Below are 22,111 nucleotides of genomic sequence, written 5' to 3' on the forward strand. Positions count from 1 at the left end.
TTTCCAGTATTATGGAAGGATCATCTCAGAACACACTGGTTGCTTGAACTTAGACACTATTTAGTCTTTCTGACTAAAATTCCTATTCAGATAATAAAAGATACTTCAGGGTTTATAGGTAATGGAAGCATTTCAAACTTGGCTGGCTAAGTTGTGCATGTGGTGGCTTGGGAGCTGAGCTCAAGTTCTTTGACTAAAGTAGAAAAATCTTTCGCATTTAGCTACCTTTGTCCAGCCTTTGATTTTCTGAGGTAAAACTCCCATTTCTGATTTCAGATTATAGAAACTGAAAGGGGTATTTATGGAAAGACTGAGAAATTTCTCCTCTGCATTGCAAGAATTTGCTCAAAGTGGTACAACTCTACCATCTTGTAAAACCAAAAGCGTGTGGAATAGTTTTGAGGCATTAAAACCAATACAAGCCATAATTGCTCAGCAGTTCTCTGAATTTCTCTTTCTATATATTTAACTTCCATGGAATTAATATTCTAATGATAGAGGGCTCTGAAGTTCTATTCCAATCTGTGAGAGCATTAATATATAGGACATACGTGTCCTTGAAGTATTAAGTACGTTTTGCAAAATTTAATTTTAGTGAAGTAGCATCTTTTTCTTCAGCTATGAATCATAGAATGGGTTGACTTGGAAGGGACCTTAAAGATCATCTAATTCAAACTCTTCTATGCATTTAACTGATGCTTACCAGCCCTCAACTGGGGTTTTGATTCTCTAGAAGACTATGTCTGGACTTACTGAAATGAATACTAATAGCTGTTCACTGTAGAAAATTAGTTAATAGCCAAGTCCATGTTTACACACAATTATATTTGGGTTCAAGGAATAATAATAAAAACTCTGAATCATCAGAACAAACAAAAATAAATCCTTAAACATGTATAAATATCCCATATGTATGTGTGAGTGCATACACATGCATATATTTTATAAAAGGCTACTTTCAGCAAACCCATGTGTGTCTAGTCTGCATACACAGGAATGATTTGTAGCCTTACAGAGTGCTGTTATGACCAAAGTTAAGAATGACCACTGCATGTGTAATTTTGCTAGTTTGCAATAGTTCAGGTGTTTCGTGATTAAAAGGTAATTATGTAAAAAAAAAGTTAAGTTGAAAATATGTTAACGAAGCTACTTTTTTGAAAGAAGAACCAGTAACATAAGTGTTCAAGAGAACACAAGTTCAGGCAGTGACTTTATTTCTTGACCTTGCTTTTGTGATAATCACGATTTCAAATTTAAAGTCTGTGGAAGCCTAAGAAATCCACCCAGTTTCTTTAAATACATTGATGGGTATTTTCTAAAGATGTCATTTTAAATTCTTAGCTTATATGCACCAAGACTCCCAAATTAATGACAGAGTTTTTTCCTTTTACTACATAAACTCTCAAACACTAATTTTAATTTTAACATGAACAAACTATTGTTAAGCCCTGAAATTTCATACTAGGATGAAGGCAGTTCCATTACTTCTAGCTCCAAAATATCAGTTACCATTTACGGGGCTATCTGTGAATAAGAAATTTCTTAAAGATGAAAATTTAAAGATGATATGGAGTTCAAGCATAGCTTTCTTTATTTCTGTATGTGTTTACCACAGAACTTCACATCTCTTAGGAAGCTATTGAACATTCAAATTTACAGTCTTATCTTAAACTTTTGGGGAGAAAAAGTGTGATTACATTCTGTTTTGTACTTTCTGAAGCCTTTTCTCTACTGTAAGTAGAATAAAGTTTTCACAGGCTTCATTTAACACCATTTCTCTCCAGACTACTCTTTCGTACTGGGTCTGTCTTCCAAGCGTTGTCTGCTTTCAGGGCCACAGTACTGGGCTAGATGGTCATTTGGTCTCAGAGAGTACAGTTGTTCTTACATTCTTATCTGATTTATTGCCTGTTGCCAGTTGCAGACCTCTGCAGCTAAATGCCAACTTCTTTTTCTGAAGGAATGGATACCATTTAATAGCTAGGATAGCTCAGATAACAAAAACAATAAAAGAGAGTGCAAGAATTCTGTCTGCTACGACTGAGGTTTTTTTTCACAAGCTCTTCCTTGATTTTCGTGATTTGTTGTATTGTGTGTGTTGGTTACCTAAATTATGTGACATTCTTGCTTTCTGGACAGAGGAAGAACTTATAATGCATGAGAATGAATGGCAAATAGCTAAATAATTAAACCTACTCTTGTTTGCACAGGAAGACTGTTGTTTATGGGAGTGAGGTTATTTTTGCAAAGATCTGTTCCCCAGTGAACACATTGAGTTTTTTGGTCTGATTGTTCTTGACTAGAAAGAAATGAACAGCCATTCAGCATCAAAAATGATTATTTGCTAACACATCTTTTGCAGAAAAGAGAGGAGTTATGCTCATAATAGAACTGTCTCTTTTTTTGTATCTAGAGAAACGATAAGACAGTGCAGAGTTTCAATCTAGTTTTCAGTGAGGCTTCCCCTGGACAGTGGTAGTATATGGTTCAACTTACCTTGACTTAGACACGTGAGTCAGAAACCTTCTTCTGGCTTTAACAGTTCTGTAAATAAAGCCATCTGAAATTTCTTTTTTCCTTTGATTTTGGTGAAACATATGAAAACACAAGTCCTTTTTAAACCAAGACTTATACTGAAATGCTTTAGTTTTAATGATCTTTTAATAGAAAAGAAAGTTCTGTGGTTTAGGATGGCACTTCTGAAAAGGTAAAAGGGCATTAAGAGCAGCCAGTGGTTAAGTAGAGTGTTTTCTCACTTCATATTTTGATGGATCTCGGATTTGTGATTAAAAACTGTGATTTTTACAAAACTGAATCTTTTTCTTGCTAACCTGAACAAGCATCATCGTTGTACAGCCCACATTATGCTAATATTAAAATGAAATCTAGGCTCTAAACAATATTTTGCAAGAAGAATCAGAAGGTTTTTTCAAGGAGGTAGAAAATGAGAGGTGAATGGATGTTTTAGAACCTTGTCTATGTATACTGGACATCTAATCCTTTGAAAGTTACTTTGTAAAGTTTGGAGCACTGTTCGGACCTATAACTAAATTGTAACAGATGACTACATTTGATTTGGTCTTCTGAAGACAGGAAAGCAATATGAAACCCTGACAGCTTCCTAAAAATTCTTCTCTCTATTCTTCCCTTCTCCTACCCAGAAAAAGGAGGAGAAAAAAGCCAATAGGATAAACATAGTAGAGGTGATTTTACCTGTCTGAACAGCAAATCTGTGTGCTTGAGAACCAAACAGCAGATTTACAGGCTGTAGAAAATGCTGAAATTTGTGGAAATTTCTCTGAGAGAAATCTGTTCTGCCAGTTTTTGTGCTGCTTCCTTTCCAAGAATATCAACAAAGTGCCAATTTTTAACTGGACTTACGGTTTCCTCAGCAGGACACATGGATTATGCAGACACGAATATAGTTTATTTTGCCATCTAGATAAAGCATTAATTTTAATTCATTCTGTTTGTAAACATTCTAAGTCCATCTCCCGGTGTGTCTCCCATAGCAATGACAACATCATGAATAATGCCTTCACGTCATGATGCAACTACTTCCTGAGCATATTGCCAATTTAGTGGGACAAGGTTCCAGAATGTCAGTGTGACTCACGTTCTCTCATTATTTTGGGCTAACACAAGATGATGACTTTATAGCCCAGTGCTCTTACAGACATATAGTTTTCCCACTGTTTTGTTCACACATCTGGAATTCTTACTGGTGCGTCACAACCAGATATGCATCTTTGCCTGTTGCTGGCATGTCTCACTGTCGGCTTAGTCTGCTAAACTTAACTGACACTGGTCCCACCTCTCTGCATTCCTCTTTCCAGTGAGAGGTGTCCCTGCCCATGGCAGGGGCGTTGGAACTAGATGAGCTTTATGGTCCCTTCCAACTCAAGCCATTCTGTGATTCTGTGACTTATTTGTTTTGTCTTTCAAATGTTACTTTTAAGACACATTCTATGAGCAAGATTCTCTTTTACTCCACACGATTATGGTCAGGTGTACTGCCTGTTGGATTTGGTGGTTACAGCATCTAAAATCCTCATGGATTAATAAGGATAAGCAGGCATTGTCATCCTTCCCATGAATGCCCTGAGAGAGGCCTGTGTTTTATCTTGTGTCATGTGTTTTATCTTGTATCATGTCCTTAACTGCTACAACTCCTCTTTGCTCCCAGCTCTTCTCAAATCCAGGCAACCTAACCACCTCACAGCATAGTGCCCACTCACCAGCTTGCTTTGCTCTCTGCTGTTCTACCTTGCCTTAGACCCAAATACTTTTTCAGGCAGTGTTTGTGTCAGTGAGAGTTCATTCGTGTGCTGTCAGCTGTTGGTGTCAGCACAGGGCTAACTGCAGGGAAGTGCAATGATTGGATAGTACCTTCTGTTTTAAACTCTGTCGAGCTGGACTGAGGTGATGTCAGCATCCCTTGTGACCTCCGCAGAAATGGCACTTTATCAAAACTGTTACTTTTAGAAATCATTTTTGGGAAGGGTTTCCAGATCATAGAATCATAGAATAACCAGGTTGGAAGAGACCCACCGGATCATCGAGTCCAACCATTCCTATCAAACACTAAACCATGTCCCTCAGCACCTCGTCCACCCGTGCCTTAAACACCTCCAGGGAAGGTGACTCACCAACCTCCCTGGGCAGTCTGTTCCAGTGCCCAATGACCCTTTCTGTGAAAAATTTTTTTATGTCCAGCCTAAACTTCCCCTGGTGGAGCTTGAGGCCATTCCCTCTTGTCCTGTCCCCTGTAACTTGGGAGAAGAGGTCATCACCCTCCTCTCCACAACCTCCTTTCAGGTAGTTGTAGAGAGCAATGAGGTTTCCCCTCAGCCTCCTCTAAACAAGCTAAAGAGATGTCTCCATGCTAAGCAGAACTGGCTCCGTTCTTCTGAAAAATATTTAAAAATCCATTGTATGCCAATTTTCTAATCAATTACTTTGTTTAAATCAAGTCAGGGTTATGTAAAGAGGAGCAGGGACTCTTGCTGCTGAGTCAGAAGACAGTTCTATCATCACTTTGGCCTTACAGCCAGGATGACAGACCAGGGAAAAAGAAGCTGCACTCAAGTAAGCTGTCACTAATTAGAATCATAGAATCATAGAATAACCAGGTTGGAAGAGACCCACCGGATCATCGAGTCCAACCATTCCTATCAACCATTCCTATTAGTGCCTGAGGGTTATAGAAGAAGCCTCTCTTCTGAAGGAACCCACGCACTGCATAGCTTTGAAATATCTAGCAAAGAAAGAAAATCAGAAATATACTGGCAACTAAGGGATGGGCAAATATCTGTTTACACCAGTTAGTTTGAGCAGTCCTAACAGTCTAATGAGGGTATCACAGGACATGAGGCTCAGTAAAAGCTGATGTCTTTCCCCTTAGAAGTCCCAGAGGCACAACTGTCTGGAAACAGGGAAAGCTGTAAAGTTGTCAGTCTGCGCTTGTCATGTTCTGATAATTTTTCATAGGTGTTTCAACGGTTGGACTCGATGATCCAGTGGGTCTCTTCCAACCTGGTGATTCTGTGATTCTGTGATTCTGTGTTGAAAACTGCCACGATTGGAGTCAGGACAGTAGTCCTTATGGCCCCTTGGGCTGACCCAAAAGCTCTCCTGTGCTCCTGTGGCTATACTGGATCAGATCTGAACAAGCTCATCTTAACATATCTTGGCGCCTGAAACTTACAGAGCAGGTGACAGCGTTAAAGGTATTTCAGATAAAAAAATAGCCTTTCTTGGCTTGGCAAAAAATAGAGAAACAAAGAAATAGTGTTTTCTTGGCAACATTTCCTCATGATTTACATAAAAGCCTGCTTCCTTGTTAAAAAGTTTTTCACACATAGACATAATTTTTTAAAAATCTGCATGCTTTTTGAGCTACACTGTTCTATGATTTGGACAGATATTAATGAAATGTATACTTTAAAAGAGAACATTTGCTTCCTTTTGCTCAAATTTGCATATTAAGTTCAACTACATGAATTTAGATGGTTGCTGTTGTGAAGAAAGCCCCTATTTATTTTTATAGAAAATAATTAATTGACTTCAGAGAAGAGAAAAGGCATTTTCATTACTCTTCCTACATTTCTACAGTGGGGAATGTTGCCTGTGGAACACGTAGTTTCAACATGATTCATCTTTCCCGCGGGGATTATTAAAAGTACATTAGGATTCTCTGAATTTGCTTACAAACCAAGATCAATTTCTAAGTAAGACTAAATGAAGAAAAATTGTGGTGAGTTATCAGACACATTCCACTGTAGTGTGTTCTTTATAATGAGCTTTGAGACACACCATAATTCAGTCTATTGTTGCAAGTACCTTTTGCACGCGCACTGCCTACCTTTTATGAAGTAATTGGAATTTAACGTGCTAAAGCTTTGAAATGTATGAAGCCAAACCCTTAATGTGGGAAGCTATTGGGATTAAACAGTCTTGCAATGAGAAATCTGTAATGTGTTTTGACTAATTTCATTCTAGGCACAGCATTTTTATAGAAGTGAATCTCTTAATTCAATGGGTCTTACCACTCTAATTAAAGACGTTATTGTTTTCATTTTACATTTCAGTCCTGAACATTTCTAATACAGCCAGTGTAAGTAGAGAGGCTGAGGAGCATCAGGGAGAGTGGGCTAGAGATAAACTGGTGGGATCACACCCTGCGCTCCAGGGCACAAGAGAAGACTCAGCCTCAGGCAAGAGCCCAGGTTCAAAGGGATCTGGTATCTTTTCCCCCGCTAAGGTTGCAGGCAAGGGCTCAAAAGGAGGTAGAGAGTGGAAGCGTGTCCCTGGTGGCTGGAGGAAGGGTAACATTGTGCCCATTTTTAAAAAGGGCAGAAAAGACGATCCTGAGAACTACCGACCTGTCAGCCTCACCTCTGCCTGGGAATGTCATGGAACAGATCCTCCTAGGAGCTGTGCTAAAGCACATGGAGGACATGGAGGTGATTTATGGCAGCCAGCATGGCTTCACCAGGGTCAAATCCTGTATGACCAACTTAGTGGTTTTCTATGATGGGGTGACTGCAGCAGTGGACACGGGTAAAGCAATGGATGTGATCTATCTAGACTTCTGTAAAGCCATTGACACAGAGCCCCGCAACAGCCTTCTCTCTAAATTGGAGACATAATTAGTTTTGCTTGCTCGCCCTGTCACTGATCCAATAGGCGTACCTGCTTATCAATAGATCAGTGCCATAGGAAAGGATCAGTGGATTGATGAAGTTTGTGCTGAGGCTCTTAAACCTGCATTCAATGCATTCTGAGGTTTTTACTTGGACTGATTTCGTTTCTCAAACTGAATGCATCCATCATGTGTGATCTGAATGACTGAATGTGGTTTGTGTCCTAATATACCCAGAAGAATCAGCCCTGACTTTGGTGTACATCTTGAGCCCAGCTACTGCTATAATTTCCTGTAAAAGGTGTCTAGTTCATGTAGACCAAAATCAATTTGTAAAGTGAAGCAGGTAGGGACAACTGGGCATGTGCTTCATAATTGCATTACTTCTTTGAAACAAAACCATTGCAGGATGTAGACTCATTTTATATTGGAGGTTGCTGCCCTGTAGTGAGGTGATCCTTTCTCTCATCTTCGTTCAGGCTGAATATGCAACGCAAACTATTTCCTGTGAAAGGATTCATTTTGATAGTTATACATGTGAAACTTAACTGTGATCATCTGTGATGAGGAGCAGTCCAATGCTCCTCATCCAAAATAACATGTCTAGTCCAATATATGATTGCAGTGAATTAGCAGAACTGACAGTCACATTCCTCAAGGATGGCTGTCTAAAAAAATCATAGTACTTTTTCTTCCTGTCAAGACTACTCTGATTTGTTTTACACGGTGTACTCGATACTGCAAAGTATGTTGTTAGACATAGATCATCATGTTTTCATTTAAAAAAGAATCTAGAAACCCAGGTTTATATTCTAATTAAAATGGATTCAACATGAATCCATTTTAATCTCTAGTAACTAGATTAATCTTATACCTTGATCTGATCAGATGTTTTCTGCCAAAACAGAGTTTTGTTTCCATGGCACCAAATATGTTTTCCAGAAATGCAGGTTTTAAGAGCTATAATGACAGCCCTCTTGATGACCAGTGGAGTCCACATGGTTTCTAGGATCTCAAACAGTTTGATCATTCCCAATTGACCTATCAAATCTGGAGTCTACAAATCCCCTTGGCCTCAAGTCTCCCTGCTGTACTCGCAGGTTCTCAGACTTAGCTCAGATGCTTCCTAGTGTCTCTGGATTCATCTGTTCTGCCCAGTGAGGACCCAAGAACATACAAATCTTGTAAGGTCTGGTTCTGCTGAAGCTTCTGAATTTGGATCCTGGTCTCACCTGCTTTCCGAAATACTTAAATAATTACTTCTTAATTAATCATTTCTAACCTGGATTCTGCTAAAATAATATATTTTTCCTCAAAATGAATGCATTAGTCTTCCTATATTCACATCTGCTACTACTGTAGAAAAACTGGACACGACACTATCTCAGTAACTGTTTTCGACTACTTTTGAGTGTAGCTTGTGCTAAGTGCAGAGTCCTACCTTCTTTTTACATAGATTTCTTCAAGGAGATAAAGCAGATTCTCAAAGTTCTTTTAGATGTCTTTTCAAAATGCTAAACCCAAGTTTCTGAACAAAGTTTAAGTGAATTTCTAAAGAGAATGTGAATGAAATTACACCAAATGTAAAACTGAAGTTCAAATTTCTGTTTCTTTAATGGTTTTAGGATTTCTTCTACCCATCTGTTTTTAAGGATGACAGGAAAACAGACTTTGTGGTAGTCATTTGAAACCCTGAAATGTATCATCACTTTCTAATTATTTGTCCTTAAATGCAGCATGATATCACAGTTGAAAAAGACACACATGTATTAACGCATCCTGTCCATCTTCTTGTCAACATGCTTGCAATGTATTTCCAAGTAATTTACTAGTTCCTTAAAGAAAAGACCTCTATGTTGTAGCTTAGCCCACTTCCCACAGGAATCAGTCATTGCCATTAATATAGTCTGTTTAGGCCTAGGGAAGATGGAAATTCATCCATGTCTTCATTCCACTTTATTATTTCTAGTTGTGTCCCCATCTGCCATATCTCCCTCTGACATTAACACCTTAACGTCAATTGTAGATGATTATCATGTTCTACCTATTACACTTAGCCATGTTGTGAATATTTAAGAGATTTTTAGTTTTTCCCCTTAAGCAATTCCCTTCAAGGATCTGAACAGATTGCTGATCTTTTTAGAAATCACTCCTGTTGACAGTACCTAGGTTTTAAATTAATATTCTTGGTGCAGTTGAACTAAAATTCTGTAGGAAGGAACTGTTTAGGGTGTCATATGATGTTCATAGCCCAAAATTACTTTTTTTATATGACCAGATTGCATGTTAACTCAAGTTCATTTTGGTCTCCGCTCAAGAGACCTTACAAAGAATTTTCCATTTTTTTCTCTTAAATTGTGGCGTTTTAGTTTGGAATATATTACTGGTTGCATTAAGTTTATGAGATAAGTTAACATCAGTGATCAGTGTGATCAATGTGCTGTTTATTGCAGATCATTAACAAACATGGTGAATCAAGTTCAGTATAGCTTATTTTTATTTACTAGGTGCAAGTGCAAGTGAGATGGAGTTCAGATATACTTTATGTGCTTTATTTCATTTATCCACTTAATTTAAAATCAAGTTGATATGAATAAAAATATTTAAATTGACATGATTTAATCTTCACAAAACCACAGCCCAAATGTCTGAAATGTGTCATGGTTTTTTTTTCTCACTAACGGTTTTCTTCTAATTTATTAAGGTTAAAGGATAATACCAAGAATAATTTTTTTTTCTCCTGTAGATAGTCATAGGTATATTTAGCTTTCCAGTGTAATTTCTTTTGTTTATTGATTTTAAAGAACTATTATTTTAGTAGTAAAGTTAGTAGCTAGTTTGTTTGCGTGTATTGGCTGCATGCTCCCCGCAGATGACCCACTAAATAAATACTAACTCAGAAGAAAGTCTATATTAATATCAGAAATTTTAATGTTTATTTTAAAAAATGCATTAATGTAAAGATCAATTTCCATTCATCCTGTTTTCCTCTGTTTTCCTACTGTTTGCATAACACTTTTTTTCAGGTGATTGGAATGATTGCTTTTTTCTGCTTTTATAACATTGACTTGATTACACATCATCAGATAAAAATTGAATTAATTTTTACAGGCAAACATGTTTTAATTTTTTGTTAGCAGTTTAACAGAGAAGGATTGTAGAGTTTGTTGCTCTTAGTGGGAGGATAATCTGTATTTTTTATTCCTGTTTTCAACGACACCAGTTACATATAGGATATGTTTGTAGGGTATGAAAAATACAGAGGACCAGAGAATAAAGAGACTCTTTCCATAAAAACACATCTTGCATGCATTTAGGAGGAAAGGAGTAAAGAATGGGACTAACAGGCAAAGATGATGTCAGCTGCAAAGGTTGAACCAAAAGGGATGGCTTTGGATGAAGAAGTGAACTAGAAGAGTTTTTAAAAATCACAATCGGACAAGAGCAAGAGCAGGAAAGAAGCAAGTAATGGTAATGCTGGAGAAGCAAAATCCAAGGCTAGGCATCTGTGTGAAGGACAGGCTCAAATGCCAAATTCACCCCGTTAGTAGCATTAGAGGTTGGCTAGGCAGCAGTAACGATCAATGAAGTTATAGATCATAGACTCATAGAATAACCAGGTTGGAAGAGACCCACCAGATCATCGAGTCCAACCATTCCTATCAATCATCTGCTACTGCATCCAAAACTGAATTAGGGTTTAATTTGTCTAGTGACCTTCAAAAGAAAATGCAAGGAAAATTGAGGCTTAAAGTCTCTTTTTATTTTCTTTTTTTGGTCTTTCTCACCCGCACAAGTAAAATCACAAGTATGCTTTTATTTGTGTGTGTATATTTTTGTGGATTATAGAAAAATTAATTGATCAAAGCTTATGAAGATGGACAGAGATCATCTGAGGGGCATGGTTTAGTGATTGATAGGAATGGTTGGACTTGATGATCCAGTGGATCTTTTCCAACCTAGTGATTCTATGATTCTATGATCTTGATGTATAAAAGGAATTATTACAACATATGTATTGTGATTGTGATTTTTTACAGAATGCACAAGCTAAGAAGAGTTTTATGTGTTCCCATGCTTTGTTCTTTATCAGTCTGTCTCTGAGGGGGGAATGAGAGTGAGACCAAGGGTGTGATCACTGAATAAATTGAAGTCGTTATGACTGAGCATTGAAGTCTTTTCTTCCTTTAAGTTATTGTTCTACATCTGAGAGGAATTTGTTTCCATCCATTTGGGTTTTGGCATATTCTTGACATCAGATCTTCATTTGCTAACTGCTTTGAAAATAAGGTTGAAATATTTCTAGACATGAAAACACTGGAACATTCAAATTTATCCTAAATATGATCCTTAAAATTGCAGTGCAGTTAACTGTTTTATCCAAAGCAGTTGAAATAAACAGTAAAATACTATCTTATTTCCATTCATGGTGCATCTGACATGTAATAATCATAAGAAATTGCCTGTAGGCTGGTGGATTAAATCTAGGAATAGGAAATTATATATTTTACATGGGTTACAGAGTTATTTTTCATTGATTTAATTAACCATTTTATTTTCAGATTTCTTTTTAACCTAGATTTTCAGTGAGGGGCACAGAGATGTAGAAAATACACTGAGTTTTGTAAGTAGCTTTTGTTATGCTAGTTTTGTGGTGTCAAGGAAGTTTGCTTTGCTTTGCTTTGCTTTGCTTTGCTTTGCTAAGATCTTCAATTCAGGGCAAAACAGCACTGTTTCTCTTCATGCTCCTTCCCTGTGTGGTGTGAAGTAGCTTTCAACCTGGTGGATTTGCCTGTCTGAAAAAAACATTACATGGGGATGTGTGTTTGATTTTATTGAGGAGGAAATTCACTTTCCCTACATAGATCTGAAGCACTGTGATGTTGAAGTACAACAGCCAATAGAGAGTGCAAAGAAACCCCTCCCCAATTACAGCCAAGGTGAAGTCTTAGGCTCTTAATTGTAGGATCTATACAGTCCCAGAGCTTCTTTTCTCTTTCTATGCAATTGCCATTGCCTGTTAGGCTAATCATTACCTGCCAGCTGTGGAAACTTGCTCCAGAGAAGGGTAAATTCTACAAAAATCATTGTCATCATCTAGCTCTTATACTGGCTTGTGTTAAGTCTATAGAAATTTAAGTTCTTAAAGTTGAACTGATGAACAAGCAAAGAAACACAGCATCTTTACTGTTTTAGAGATGAGTGAGATGTGTAAGGCTGGTCTAATATTGTGAGTTGTTCTCACATTGGAACTTATATGATATAAAGTATCTGTACACTCCAGTATTTGTTTATATTTAATTGAATATATTGTTTATTATTTTGAGAGGTGCTAAAAGAACTCTCTCTCCAATTTTCCCAACTTATGAACAGGCATATTGGCAAAACCTGACCCACAGACATTTTTGTCATGTCTACTGTGTCCATATGGAGGAGGGAGGTTAATCAAATTTTTATTTTTATCATGCTTGCCTTAGTGCTGATTGAAGCTAGAAGATCTGATAGAAACTACACACTTAAAATGTAACATAAAATGTCTTTGTGCAAAATGTATTAAAACACTTTGCAGTGGTAAAGGTTTAAATTCCATAGGCAATGACTGAGGTCACTTTAAAAGTGTAGAGGCCTTCAGGAAAAACAATGACACGGACACTTCATCATTGCACGCAGGCTGGGTAAGGCTGCTTTTAATATTAAAACTGTGAGATTCTTAGACATCAATGGTTTCTGCAGATTTTGAAGTTGTTATGCAGCAGATCCTCGTTGATTAGTGCCAAGCTTATCCCAAAGGAGTTCAATGTGAACTTCATCTATGTGTAAACACGTGTGCTTTGATCAAATGACAAAGCATTACTTTTTCATTGAAAAGTCCTTTTTTTTACAATTTCAAAGATTGCAGGCTAGATTCAAAGAAAGTTATGTTAAAATATCTGAAGAAATTTCTGCTGTTCTACAAACAGAATGATGATCTGATGGGGTCCTACCCATCAACAGCTGTTTCTTTGATCATTTATGCACAGCAGCGTAGTTCATTTTAAGCCAAAGATGAAAATGTGCCAATTTTCTCAGTTTGAAGGTTGGATTCCTCTCACCTGTTTGTAGCTGTCTGTGCATGAGGTGTCCAGGTTAAACTTACCATTAAACGTACCTCTGTGTTCCACCAAGAGAGTTACACACCTTCATGAGTAATTGATCCAACCCTTCCTAGGTACCAGTTTTGGAATAAAAGGAATTGCAGCCTTGAGGTTATTTACCTCCTTGGTTTAGAAGGAGTCTAGAAATACGACTTGAATGATGAACTGCCTAACTTCTAGGTGGTTGAAATTAGGTAGCATCTACCTTAAATGACTAAATGAGTGAAAGTATTGAAGACTGTTTCTTAAGGTTAAAATCCCTATGCCCAACTTTTTTTTAGCATACAGGGGTTTTTGTTCGCTTAAATATTTTGAGCATGTGTCATTTATCCTTGTTAAAATATCATCCAATCCATTCAGTTTATGTCATATGATGGCACTGTGAGACAAAGATGTCCTCCTACACTAAGGATCAAACAGAACTTTCTGATGATTTTTTTTCTTTTTTGGGTGTCAGTGGAGAGGAGGCTGGGAAAAATCTTCCACTGTTATGTGGGCCTACTTGAATGATTAGCTCTTTTTTTTAAGTGCTTGAACACACAGATTCACCTAGTAATTAAATGCCTGCTGGTGGAAATTACTATTCAAAGAATACAATAAAAATTATTTTGATTAAATGCTATATCAGCAATGAAATGCAACATTTTATTGGTGAGGAAGAAGCAGCTTATTAAGAAGCACATCAATATTAATGTCGCTTCTGTGGAATCTTAGGGAAGGATATATTTATTCTTCTGTTCAACAACTCCAGAAATTCTCATTTACAGGTCTGTACTCTGACCTCCTAGTAAATCATTTCAGGTCAGTTATTTTTTTACAGAGGACCTATTCCATCTTCTAACCTAGACCCTAAGAAACGTCATAGTGAATTTACTTGGTGCCTCAGGACAGAATTTGTACCCCAAAACCTTACACCAGTATAAACTTTCCTTTGGCTTTAGAACTGATGAGCCCCCAAAACTAGTCTGACCCTTTGGTTTTGATTTTTACTTTATTTAATTCTACTTCATACTGCTGATGAAGACTCTTAGGGGTAAAATATTGCATCAGGAAATAAAGGAAGTTGCAAGGAACCTCTGGAGGACATAGAAGGATGCAAGAAGGATGTTGAGGCTCTGGAGCATGTCCTAAGAAAAGCAACGAAGCTGGTGAAGGGATTGGAGAACAAGTCTTATGAGGAGCGGCTGGGGGAGCTGGGGTTGTTTAGCCTTGAGAAGAGAAGGCTGAGGAGAGACCTTACTGCTCTTCTACAACTACCTAAAGGAGGTTGTGGAAAGGAGGGTGCTGGCTTCTTCTCTCAAATGACAGATGATAGGACAAGGGGGAATGGCTTCAAGCCATGCCAGGGGAGGTTCAGACTGGATATCAGGAAAAAAAATTCACAGAAAGGGTCATTAGGCACCGGAACAGGCTGCCCAGGGAGGTTGGTGAGTCACCTTCCCTGGAGGTGTTTAAGGGACGGGTGGACCAGGTGCTGAGGGGCATGGTTTAGTGGTGGATAGGAATGGTTGGACTCAATGATCCAAGAGATCTTTTCCAACCTGGTGATCTATGATTCTGTGGTTCTAATCCATCCACTGCTGAAAGCAAGACTAACTTAGATTCTTGTGGAAGAACTTAACTACGAAGAGAAAAGGAATTCCATGCTTCACATCTGGAGCTTATTTATGTAGAAATGCTTCATTGTTCCTTCTTCCATGTTCACTAGAGGTGGCTGCATACCAAGACCATTGTCCAGGGATGTCCAGGGATATGTAATGTGCGTCACATTAGTTATAATTTAATTGTATGTCTTTAACATAGACCACATATTTGCTTTAGCCAATAACTGCAGTGGATTAATTGATCGGAAGGAATGCAATCTTTGTTGGTTTATAATTTTATTTTTCATTATCGTTGTATAATTTTCTGTGTATTTTGCTTCAGATGGATTGAATAATTCTAAGTCTATGAGGAAGAAGTCTAGGAAATTTTCATTAGAAAAAATGCACTAAGTATTAATTCCTCCAAATTTTGTTGAAATATGGCAGAATTATATCCTGTAGCTTAGTTCTATAGAACACCTTGTGAAATTCAATCTGATCTAAATTTTCCTCTGAGCAGGTCTGTTCCTTGGCAACAATTCTGTAGTGAGCTGTGCTGTCACATGTCCCTTTCCAGAAAGACACTGTGATATTTATAAATCTATCTAAGAATACAGATAACCCACACACTAAAGCATATGTCAGGGCATAGCTGTCAGTTCTGTCAACTCACAGTTCTTCGAAGGTGCCAAAAGGCACATTGACTCACCAGTGTGTGGCCCTGATGTTATCACTGTGAGCTCTGTAGAGTCTATTTTGCGTTAATGCATTTTACAAATAAATGTCCCTGTGTAAGGCATATATTGAGATTCAGAGATAGCACTGTTGTAGAAGCTGCTAAAAAATATTAGAGCAGATAACATCTTACAGAATTTGGTACATTCACTCTGGAAGAATATGGCAGTGTTTAATGAACTAATAGGCAAGATGCTCAATGAGAGGTGACTTTCTCCATTCTGAAGGGGACTACGAGAATGGAAGAGAGAGGATCCTTACGAAACACAGAGTATCATCCAGTACTGTAGAGTAGGAAGTACTTTATTTATCTGAGAAACAACAGTTCACAGGTGTCCATGTACATTTTTTAAACTGATATAAAAGTCCTGATCCAGCAGAACGATCTTATTGTATTTAAATACTTTGCTGGCTTGGGTCATCCATGTGCCTGGAAATATTGCCCCGAGCTCTGTGACCAGCTTTGCACAAACTATTGAGCAGTTGCCAGTCAGTCACACTTTTAAGGCTTGAAATGCTCCAGGCTGACTGAGTAGGGCACTACTTCTGCCTGTGGTTGCTTTCCAGACTGTGTGACCTACTTCCTAGCTGTCCCTCGCTTCTTCATATAAGGGTCTGTGTGAGGCAGGCAGTTCTGTGAAAACTGAGTCCTCTGGATGCAGTCAACCTGTGAAGCAATCTAAGCCTTCTCTTTCTAGCACAGGAATATGTTTTTTCAGAGTGTGAGAACTGTTTATTAAGGTCTTTCTCTCTGTGTATGCAGTGGGAAGAATGTGTGCTGCTACCACTCCCATGAAGTATCTTCATTGTTCATGTTTGAGGAGGAACTGTGAACAACAGACACTTTTCCTGTGCAAAAAATGATTTCTTTTGGCTCAGGAAATCCCTGAACTAAAAACTAATGGTTGCAGAGAGAGAATTTTGGAAATGAGCATGTATTTTTGCCCTCTGTTTATCCAAAGACAGGTTACATGTATCTATGGTTTAAATTGAAAAGTCTGCTTGCACGTTTCACCACTGACTACTCTTTACTGGAAGACAAAAAGAAGGGTACCCATAGACTCTTCTTTTCCTACTCTGCTTTTCAGTATTGTCCGCAAAGAGCCTTTTCTTTTCAACTCAGAAATCATTCTTCACTGTCATGCTTTATGCAGTTTTTCATGCTGTTGCCTATCTTGGATGTCTGCTTTCTTTTCTTCTGTATTAAGCACAGTTTATGCTGTTTAAAACTGATTGGTAAGCCAAGACTGCAGATACTTTTCCACAGCATGATGTACATAAGAAGACTGGAGAATAACTGAAAAAACCCTAGTTAATTTTCATTTCAGAGATCATTACAATTTGAATAATTTTTATGTGGTCTAATTAAAAAAGGGGGTATTTTTAAGTCTTGTAGTGCAATGACTCAGTTTTGTCTGACGGGAAAAGTAGGGTTTAATGTTTTCTCTTGGTTATCGACATGCAGACATGTATTGGTCAAAATCTTAGATCTGAGGAGGTTCTATAAAATGTTCTTGAGGAGAAAAGTACTACTTCTTATGCTGTAAAATGGTGTCTTTCTGCTTGCATTTTAATGTCAGGTCTTTATCATCAAAAATTAGGTAGGGAAATTAGGAGTTTCCAAAGAGAAAAAGCTCAAGAGCTCTAAATATAAAGCAGATTACTGGATTTGCTTATTTTGAACATCCTGATAAACAGAAAAAGCTATTGAGGAATAAGTTAGCAATGATGACATTTACTTCAGGCGTGCTGCTGCATTCCTTTACTCTTTGGACAATATTTGTTTCTCGTCACCATAAAGTGAATGTAGATGGGCTGTGAGTTTTCAGTGTTGCGTTCACCTTCATCTCACTTGAAATACGTTATGGAAGAGTACACTTTTCAGTATGGTGCCTCAGAAGGCATTGGAGCTATTGAAAGTGATAGAAGCAGCACAGCAGGTAAAAAACAAATCAAACCAAACCCCAGTTTTTTTACCTATTAAAAATAAAAATCATTCTTTGGCAATGAAGAGGTAGAAAGGAGTAACACACAACTTTTCTAAGATTTAATATGTCGGTAACAGAATGTTTGTTTCAAAAACAAAAATAATTCTTTTTATGCAGTTTGCTGTATTTTTTTGTTGATTGTCCCTGTTCCTGGGGTTTTTTTGACTTTTCTCTCTCAGTCCAGTCTAGACTATCCATTCTCATTGATAACTGCATCTGGCATGTTTGCTCATCAGACAATGACCAGAGCGTCAGTGCTCCTTATCTTTCCTTGTGAACCTACTTTATTTATCACTGTTACGTAAAACTGCTATCCTTCCTGTCACTCTGGTGACAGGACTCTTTTCTGTTCCCTGTGCCTTATCCTGCAGGCAATATCTAACTATTGCTACCTTTTCTTTAAAAGTTTTTGGAAGCTTCTTTTCCTTTCCACGTAGCTTTATCTTTCGTCTTGTCCTCGATCAATGCAGGCTGCTCTTTTATGCTGCTGACACTCTCATCAACTTGTCTCCACCTCGTTATTGTCACAGTTGCTGCAGAGATCAAATTAATTAATCTTTCTTCTCCCTGTCATTTTCCACTCTTAATCTTTCCACTGCAGCCAGTTCAAATGTTCCTCTCTCTGTCTAAAAGGTGTCTCACAGGTCTCTTGCTCTTTTTCACACCTGCTCATGTTTCATTCCCCTTTGTGCCTTCCAATATTCTACTCTAGAAATGTCTTTTGCTTTTGTCTGTCTCTTCACTGTTCCTTAACAATGAAGGACTGGTATTTTCTGGTTGTTTTCTCTTTGTGATAGTTTCCGAAGAGCCGTCCTTCCATTTTTATGTGATAATACCCCTGAACTTTCAGTCTCAGTTGTATTCTGCCCTTTTATCATCAGCCAAATTATTAAAGACAGATAAAGAAGTCAGCACAGATGAAGACTATGCATGTTCTTAAAAATAATCAATTCAAGTATTAAGATAGTTAATGTGTATGCAATAGTTATTACACCTACATTTAAAGGACATAAATAAATAAATATAGTTATAATAGGCAAATAATGCATCCTAGTTTCAATCTAATATGCATTTCATATGTTATTAATAATCTTTAATGATAACTGTCCTGGGAAAGTGTTAATAAGGGCTGCATATACTATATAACTTGGGAACTGTAAGTATATATGTAAAACTGTTATTATTGTTCTGACTCAAATTCTCAAGGTAGATTTTCTTTTGCTGCAGAGTTATTGTGAGAGGTTGATGTACCCCAATAATTGTCTTGTTGCTAATAGTTTGATCATGTATTTTTTTCTTTTTTTTTAAAAAAAAAGCCTTAAACTGTTACACAACACTTTTTAACTCAGTGAGGAAAAAGCAAGAATAGCTCATCTGTAGATGAAATAAAATGTTGAAAAGACATTTTTATGAAATACATATTTCACTGAAAAGCAATATATGACCAATATAATGGTTGTTGCTAATATAGGAAGGACACACTAAGGAATTCTTCATGGCAATAGCGTTAGCGATTCAGGCTGTTTCTTGTTGAGAATCATATAATGAAATGTATGTGGAGCTTTATTGCAAGCCATTCTTGGAGTAATTTTGTCTTGTATCAGGCATTTCTCTATTTCTGTATGGTTTAAGGAGACTTAATATCAACTTTCTTGGAACAAATGAAAACTTGCTGTTGTCTGAACAAGACTTTCTGCTTGTGATGTTTGCTGAGGTCAGATACGGACCTCACTAGTGGGTAGAAGGGCTATTTTTGCTCACTTCTTGAGTGCAGGAGCACTTTTTTTTTTACAGGAAATGAACAGTGGAGTTTATATGTATGCTGCAGCAAAATCAGGGAATCTTCATGCCCCAGAATATTACCAAAATAATGTGATTGTGATGAGGTTGCATAGAAGTTCACAGCCAAAGGAAATTTCTGGGTGCTTCCCATCCCAACAGAATAGAGTATTTGAAGGATTTCAATAGCTGCCTGACAAACTATATTAAAGTTTTGAAAGCTCAGTTAAATTTCAGTGCTGTTTATTGACAGATTTTTTTTAAAAAAATCCTATTCTGTAATTAACAGCATTATTGTGAAGATTGAAGGTTTTACATTGCCTACAGGAATATTCTAAGTCACATCACATTAAGTGCAACACAGCACCTTCTTAGGTTACGCCTGGGCTTAGTGTATAGCAGGTATAATGCTATACCCGTTGTCTGTGGCATATAAGAGAGGAAAAAATGAAAAGGCTACTTAGCTACATGAAAAAAAAGTCTGGAACAAATAGGAAGAAGTGTAGTCGGAGAGATAATGTGGAGTTTCATGTATTTGTAGAACTTCATAGACACCAAGGCTATAAAATGCTTGCATTTGTCTTAACATGAAAAAAGGCTAACAATGACTTTTTATTTGCATTAGAGTATATGTATTATGTTATTAAAAAATAAGGATTGACAGACAGAAGCAGCATAATAACTGAATTGAGTAAGACTAAGGACTGTATAGAGTATAGTATTAGTTAACTCACTTATTCAGATCCCATCACACTCTGTTTTAGTAGCTGCTGTATATTTTCTTTAAATTATCTCATGCTTTGATGTTTTACAGTCATCCAGTTGCCATGAGCTAGAGTATTCTCACAAGATAAAAATATCTTTTCATTTCTTTTATAGTGTTATAAAGTTAACAAGAGAAAAAGACTTTCCTATTTGTAAAAATTATTTTCTTGTCAAACACAATTGGCTGCTAAAATGAACGCAGAATAAATCTTCTTTGTTTGATTATTATCTCTTAAAGAAACTTGGATGGTGACTCCAAGCTATGAAGATCAATTTAACTGGCACATCTTTTGATAGGAATGGTTGGACTCAATGATCCGGTGGGTCTCTTCCAACCTGGTTATTCTATGATTCTATGATCTCGGACACCTACAGGGAATGATTGCTAGAATAGACATACATGTTTTTTTTTAATTTGCTGGGGATTTATTCCTCCTTATTTTGGAGGGATACAATTATTTTTAACATCATTGATGCCTTAATCTTCAGCATCTTCACCATCACAATATCTCTCAGTTTGACAAAGTGAGGAAGACCATAGACATTGATGAGTTTTGAATAAAAAAATACAATGTGATGAAAGCACTATATCGATACATTCCACTTTACTACTCTTTCTGCCACTTTGAGAAAATTTGAGTCTTACACTAAAGCTTGTATTAGAAGTGCTGGCAAAAAATAACTCACTGTAGTATATCTATTTGTGTAATTTGATGGCTGATTTTGCAGTAACTCTTGGTCATCTCATCCTATTCTGTTCATAATTCCTATTTTGTCTGTTGTAGTCTCCAGCAAACATCCACAGAAGAAAAAAAGAGTTTTAGTAAAAATGATAGCCATGTTTTTGTTCTCCTTTTTTGTAACTGCAGGATCTGATTCAAGCTAGAGGAAAGGGAGAGCCTGTTTTCTTCCACTTCATTCTTTCTCCTTTGTTTTTTATTTCTTTGAAAGGTTGGTGTGAGTGGTTTGTAAGTGCTAGTGACATTACCATGGGTAACACGAGAGGGACAGACTGACATGGATCTCATATTTTTCCAGATGAGGATAGGCATTCACTCAGGATCAGTACTGGCTGGCGTTGTTGGTGTAAGAATGCCGCGTTATTGTCTCTTTGGAAACAATGTCACCCTTGCAAGCAAGTTCGAGTCAGGAAGTCACCCACGCCGCATCAATGTCAGTCCAACCACATACCAGTAAGTCCTCTTTGATTTTTTCATACTGTTTTTGTTTCAGCTGGTTTTGAATTTGATCTTGTAACGTGCTCTATCCTCAACACGTGAACTTCAACAGAAGGTCTGCAGGGCACCCGGACAACTGGGAAGAGGTTTTGCATGGGGCTGTCCGTCTTTCATTTGCCACCAGAATGTGCAAAGTCGTCAGGCAGTGGAGGCAATGAATCAGAACAGGAGGGCCAAACATTCTTGCCCAAAGTAATGTGTAATAGAAGAAGTGGGAGGTGTCTCCCATAATACTGTAATTTCATGCACCATTACAGCTTTTGGCCAAGGATTTGGGTTCCACCTGCTAGACAGAGTTTATGAGGAGAATTAGCATCTTTAATTTTGCCTGCAAAGCCAAGCTTTCAAAGAGTTTTTATGCTTTGTTGAAGGCAAAATTTCATATGTAGCATTGTGAAGAGAACTTCATAGAAACATTTTCTTAGGTCTTTGAAGAAATTATGCAAATAGAGAGAAGGCTTGATTAAACCTGGTTAGGAGGAACAGCTCCTAAATAAAAAAGGTGTTCCTTATTGTTCAAATTTGACAGCTTGACTATTAGAATTTCTGCTGCTTGAATTACTACTGAGGCACTCACTTTTTTTTTTTTGGCAGGAGAGCTCAGTCTTACTCTTTTTCCAAAATTCTGTATCTGAAGTAATTTTCTGACAAATGCTTTTGCTCTGGATTTTGTGCTGTTTCTCTGCGATATATCTGTACACAATTGCTCAAACAATACTGCTTTTCTTTCTCTTTTTTTCTTATA

At 37.3% G+C, this 22,111-nt stretch overlaps 1 protein-coding gene across 1 annotated transcript in view; it reads left to right on the forward strand.

Annotated features, from left to right (window-relative positions):
* The window catches only part of GUCY1A2 (guanylate cyclase 1 soluble subunit alpha 2), a 165,669-nt gene that overhangs the window by 127,675 nt on the left and 15,883 nt on the right, over nucleotides 1-22,111 (forward strand). Inside the window, exon 7 of the mRNA XM_069883499.1 lies at nucleotides 21,167-21,321. Coding sequence (XP_069739600.1) covers nucleotides 21,167-21,321 — 155 coding nt within the window. The remainder of the gene's footprint in view (nucleotides 1-21,166; nucleotides 21,322-22,111) is intronic.

This window comes from Phaenicophaeus curvirostris, chromosome 1, assembly GCF_032191515.1.
Source record: "Phaenicophaeus curvirostris isolate KB17595 chromosome 1, BPBGC_Pcur_1.0, whole genome shotgun sequence".
Taxonomy (NCBI): Eukaryota; Metazoa; Chordata; class Aves; order Cuculiformes; family Cuculidae; genus Phaenicophaeus; species Phaenicophaeus curvirostris.